The following is a 4,867-nucleotide window of genomic DNA, read 5'->3' on the forward strand; positions in this document are numbered from 1 at the left end:
TGTGTTTTCTTTGTTAGGTTTTGGTATTAGTGTGATGTTGGCTCAGCCCAGTTTTTAATGCAAATATTTAGAGAATATATAGTTTATCTACATTCACTTAGCAATTACAGTTCATTGTCATGCTTCACCAGGGTTTCGTCAAGAAAAGTCTTTTAAAAGACAAATTTGAATTTCTTCTTAGAAAGGGGCACATACTCTGAACAATTCTAGGGTTGCTTTGGTTATAGGTCACCCAGTTCGGCAGCAGCTCTGAGGTTGTCCTCGGGCCTGCGTGACAGCTGGTGGCCCTTGGCTCAGGACACTTGCTGTGGCAGGGTGGGGCTGGGAGAAAACCACTATCCAGGGCTTCTCCTGGAAACTGGGGCGGTGGAAGAGGAGGGAGGAGAAGTTGCAGCAGGCGGATTCTCCTGGCCGTCCGTCCCCTGGTCTTTCCCAGGGGAGTGTGCTTTCCCAAAGCACCTCACACTCAGCCCTCTGCTCCCTGCCCCCTCACCCAGGGGCCCCTGCTCTGCTCCCTGGTGAAGAGCGTGACAGCCTCGGGGACCTGCCCCTCCCGCAGCCTGAGGCGGCCCGTGGGCCCAGGCTGCGCAGGGGCCTCTGTCCATCGGGGTCTCTGCCGGCCCCAGGACCCTCACTGTGCCCCTCGGAGGCCGGGGAGCACCCACACAGACCTGCCCTGAGGCCGCAGAATGCAGCTGTCCCGTCCCTCCGAGTGCCCGAGCGGCTGCGCTCAGGGCCAGCCCGCGGCAGTGTCCACACAGGGGAACCAGGGGCAGGACGGGCGACGAGACTCAGGGCCGAGGAGCGTCCGCCCCGGGGAGGCTGCGGGAGGCCAGGCCCAGCGAGGGTCACCCCGTCTCCGGCCGGCGCCCCGGCCGCCTGCTGACCTCCGGCCTCTCCGTCCCCAGGCCCAGCCGCGCGCCCCCGGGACTACACTCAGGGGAACGTCGTCCGCCTGGGCCTGGCCGCCGCCGTGCTGCTGGTGCTGGGGGTCCTGCTCGGGGAGGCGCGTCTCAGCCACGCGAGGGCCCGCAGGGGACAGGGCCCCGGCCAGAGCGGAGGGGCCTGAGGTGACCTGCTGTGTCCAGCAGGCCTGGTGCAAAATCTGAGCGCTGTTCTGCATGGACGACGCGCCGTGGACCCAGCGGTGGTTGGGGACGAACGCCGCGGTCCCTGGGGGCGGCCCGCGCCGGCCTCCGCCTCGCCGATTCTCCTGGCCCAGCCTGGACGCCTCCTGCTCAGGGCTGCACCCGCCTGGCCGCCCCTGGCCTTTACACCTTCATGTTTTCATTTTCTCTTTGTGAACTTAATTCTTTATTTTTAATTTCCCGTTCCCTGATGTGCACTCTCTTTTCTTTGTACTTTGAATTTTTTTCTTTAGTTTTTTAAATTATATATATTTTTTCACATCTGTCTTCATTTTGCATATTTTCCACCTCAGTTGATTCGCACGCTTGACCTTGATCTCCCCAGCCAGAACCCAGAATCCACGAAGCAGTGAAAGCAGGGTGAGCGTCAGATCCGTGGGGAAGAAACGGGCCAGCACCTCCCCCCACTCCTCCCTGGCCCCTCAGCCCCCCTCCAGCAGGGAGCCTGGCGGGTTCCCAGACCCCGGGAGGCCGGGTCACCGCTGGTGGCTGCCGTGTCCCCGGCTCTCCGGGCGGTGGAGGCTGGGGCGGGTCTCGCGGCCGGTGCCCGCTCCCTCTGGAGTGCACACTGCCCTCAGACGGCGTCCAACTGGCACAGCGAGCTGAGCAGGTGTCGTCCGTTCTGCACAGACAGAGACGCAAGCCCACGGGGACCGAGCACAGAGGGCGGTGGACCCTGGCCACGTGACTCTGAGGTGCCCGCCGCCGCAATCGCATGCACGGCTGGAGTCACATGACGCTGTGGGGCAGGCAGGGGGCCCGGGTGTCACTGGGTGTCCCGGGGAGCGGGGGGAACCGGGACGATCCCGTGGTGATTCACCTTGTGAGTGAGCCCGGAGTCACTCAGTGCTGTGTGGATGGTGTTTTATGGAAGAAAATGCGAGCACGGCACCCGTGGCCCACGTCCTGGAGCCTCGGAGGCCGTGGCGCCCGTGGCGGGGGTTCTGGGGCGGAGGAGCCTCCGTGCGAGGGCCCGGGGCGCTCCCCGGCTGTGCGCGTCCCTCGGGGCCTGGCTGAGCCGAGGGAGCAGCGAGCGTGTCGCCGGCACCCCGGGGGCTCTCACGCTGCTGACCACGGTGCAGGGCTCTGATCCGCCTTCTGGCTGGGGGCTGTGCGCTCCCGGTCTGCCCACCGAAGGCAGCGTCCACAGGTCTGGATAGGGTCAGGGGTGACCGCAGTGGAGACCCGCCAGGCCACGCACGACGCCCCTCATGCAGCCCTGAGGCCGGACGTCCATCCTGCCCGTGAGGGCCTGGGAGGACCGGACACTCACAGCAGACTCAGTATTGTCCCCTGGGCTCCGTGACATCCCTGTAGAGTCTCTGGCCGTGTCCTGCCTGGAACTGACAGGCGCGGAGGGAGACGGGACGCGCAGAGATGGCAGAGACGCTGCTGCTGAGCCCCGGCCGCAGACAGGGGAGGCTGCCGGCAGGTAAGTCCGCAGTCGCAGCAGAGGGAGGGTCCCCTCTGTGGGTCGCCCGGTGTCACACACAGCTCCCCAGGGGGCCCGAGTGGACGCAGCCCCAGGTCCGCCCCCTGCTCACCGCCGTGCGCTCACCCCGGCCCGGCCCCGACAGGAGAAAGTGCTGAACCCGAGTGATCATATGATCTTTGCTCGTCTGGAGGTGCCCTGAGCCTCTCGTGTGAGGGTGCGCGAGCCCGGAGAGGGCATTGTACTCGGGACACGCCAGGTGTCCTGCACTGCCACTCAGGGCCGACCCTGTCCGGGCACGTTTATTAAGGTTAAAGTCTAAGCCCCACTGTGCCCAGCAGGCTGGTTTGGGGGGCCTGAATAGATAAAGGAAGTTGGTGAGGTCACGCAGCAACCTGCCGGGGCTGACCTCTGGCCTCTGCTGGCCTCCCGCGTCCTGGCCACTCTCCGGTGGGCGTGGCCTCCTCAGCAGAGCAGGGCTTGGCGAGTCCGGCGGGGAGGGGAGAAGGGCTTTGTGACCGGAGCATGGGGCACCCCCCAGCAGGAGGGCGGGGTGGGCCTGCGGGGTGAGCTGCTCGGCAGGCTGTGGGGCCTGGCCGTGAGGCTCGTGGGGTGGCTGGGAGGGGGAGGCCAGGGCTCCTGACGGGCGGTTCCATTATGACTCTCCCATTGAAGTTTTCTTCTTGGTCCAGAGGACCTGGGCAAAGCCAGGTGAGTGCGTCCCCCAAAGATGAAGGTTTCCTGGTAAAAGGAAGGCAGGCGGCAAAGGTGTGGAGGAGGGGTTTGGTGTGATAGCACCTGTGGGCGGGTCTCTCCAGCATGGGGGGGCGCCCAGGAACTTGAGCTCTGAGCTCCCCCAGACGCCTCCCGTGGCTCTGTGGCACCTGGAGAGACGGCGCTGCCTGGAGGAAACGGGGTCACCGGGACAGCAGGGAGGGAAGCAGGCCAGCAGAAGATACTCAGTTCTCGGCATTTCCATGCGCAAGAGCTGCCAGTACTCCTGCCGTTCTGTCCGGGGCTGGGGGAGCCCCGCGCCCCTGGAGTCCAGCACGATCACAGAGCGAGCAGAGCCAGTGAAATACAGAATTCTGGAAGCCAGCGGGAGTCGACACACGCAGCGAGCCTGAGACGCGGGGGGGAGAAAGGCACGACATTGGGCCAGGAGGGCGCGTCTCAGCCAGGTGTGCAGGCCCGTGAGCGGGGCAGAGCCTCCGACTCACCCGCCCCTTCCCGCAGGCCTGCACCCCAAGCTGGGCCCCGTGCTGAGGCCGGGAGAGGAGATCTTGTTCTGCGGCTCGAGCCCCCCTCTGCTCTGGGGCACCTCGGTGGGGAGGCCCCACACGCTGGCACGCTGGCGCCTCCTGGGCGCCTCCTTGTCGGCTGGGGGTCCCCTCCGCCATCGTGAGTTCACCGAAGGAAGAACAAACATGTTCAAGGGAGAGTCACCGCCTGAAATGCTGCCAATGAGCGACCACGACGAGGCGGATCGAAGGTGGAGCCAGATCGTGGCAGAGAACTGAGGAGTCGGTGCTGTGGGCTCAGGGCCACTCCGTTGCCAAGCGTTGCACCAGCATCTACCGGGGTTAACAGTGGCTCATGCAGAAAGCTGCTTTGAGTAAGAGAGGAGACACCTGCCGGCAGCCGGCACCGGACTGGGCTCTGGGTGACCGGAGCTGGCGGGCTGACGCTGAGACAGCCGCTTGGGGAAGTCTTTCCACCTGGTGCTTCTTGGTTCTTTGGGCCTTCATCTTTCTGAGACTTGTTTCCCGAGAGAATAGCTGTGAGGAGCTCTTCGCCGACTTACAGGCACTCGGTGTAGCCGGACTATCACAACCGCTCGTGGGCTGCAGCCCCAGTCGTCGTTATTGAGTCCCGTGTGCTCTTCCTGTCTCTCCTGGTGACACACGAGCTCGCCGCCTCCCCTTCGGCTCTCTGTGGGGAGGAGGCCGGGCAGACTAAAGGCACTGTCGGCCTCCTCCCGCGGCACAGGGCCTAGGCCCCAGCGGGAAGCCTACCTGCCTTGAAGCTCACGCTCAGAAGGGGGGAGATACAGGCGTCTGGGCCAGCCGTGGAAAGCTGCGGCATCAGCCTCGTGACTGGGAAGACTCCAGCGGTGGGCGGCAGCCGGCAAGGAACAAGAGGAGCCAGGCCCGGGAGGCTGGGGGTGATGGCAGAGGGCCGGCGGGGCGCGGCTGGGCGGCTGGCGCAGGGGCCGGGAGCACGCGGTGCATTTGACGGTGAGGAGGGAAACGGTGCTGGTTGCCTTTGCAAGGCGCGCGGAGGCCCA

General features: G+C 65.0%; 1 protein-coding gene across 2 annotated transcripts in view; it reads left to right on the top strand.

Moving 5' to 3' along the window:
- The window catches only part of LOC101628736 (leukocyte immunoglobulin-like receptor subfamily A member 6), a 17,480-nt gene extending 16,301 nt beyond the window's left edge, over window positions 1-1,179 (top strand). For both annotated transcript variants that reach the window (XM_004694086.2, XM_012733617.1), the window contains one exon: window positions 909-1,179. In XM_004694086.2, coding sequence (XP_004694143.1) covers window positions 909-1,069 — 161 coding nt within the window. In that variant the 3' untranslated portion in view covers window positions 1,070-1,179. The remainder of the gene's footprint in view (window positions 1-908) is intronic.
- Window positions 1,180-4,867: the final 3,688 nt, after the last annotated feature.

This window comes from Condylura cristata, unplaced genomic scaffold, assembly GCF_000260355.1.
Source record: "Condylura cristata isolate star-nosed mole 26May11 unplaced genomic scaffold, ConCri1.0 scaffold00041, whole genome shotgun sequence".
Taxonomy (NCBI): domain Eukaryota; kingdom Metazoa; phylum Chordata; class Mammalia; order Eulipotyphla; family Talpidae; genus Condylura; species Condylura cristata.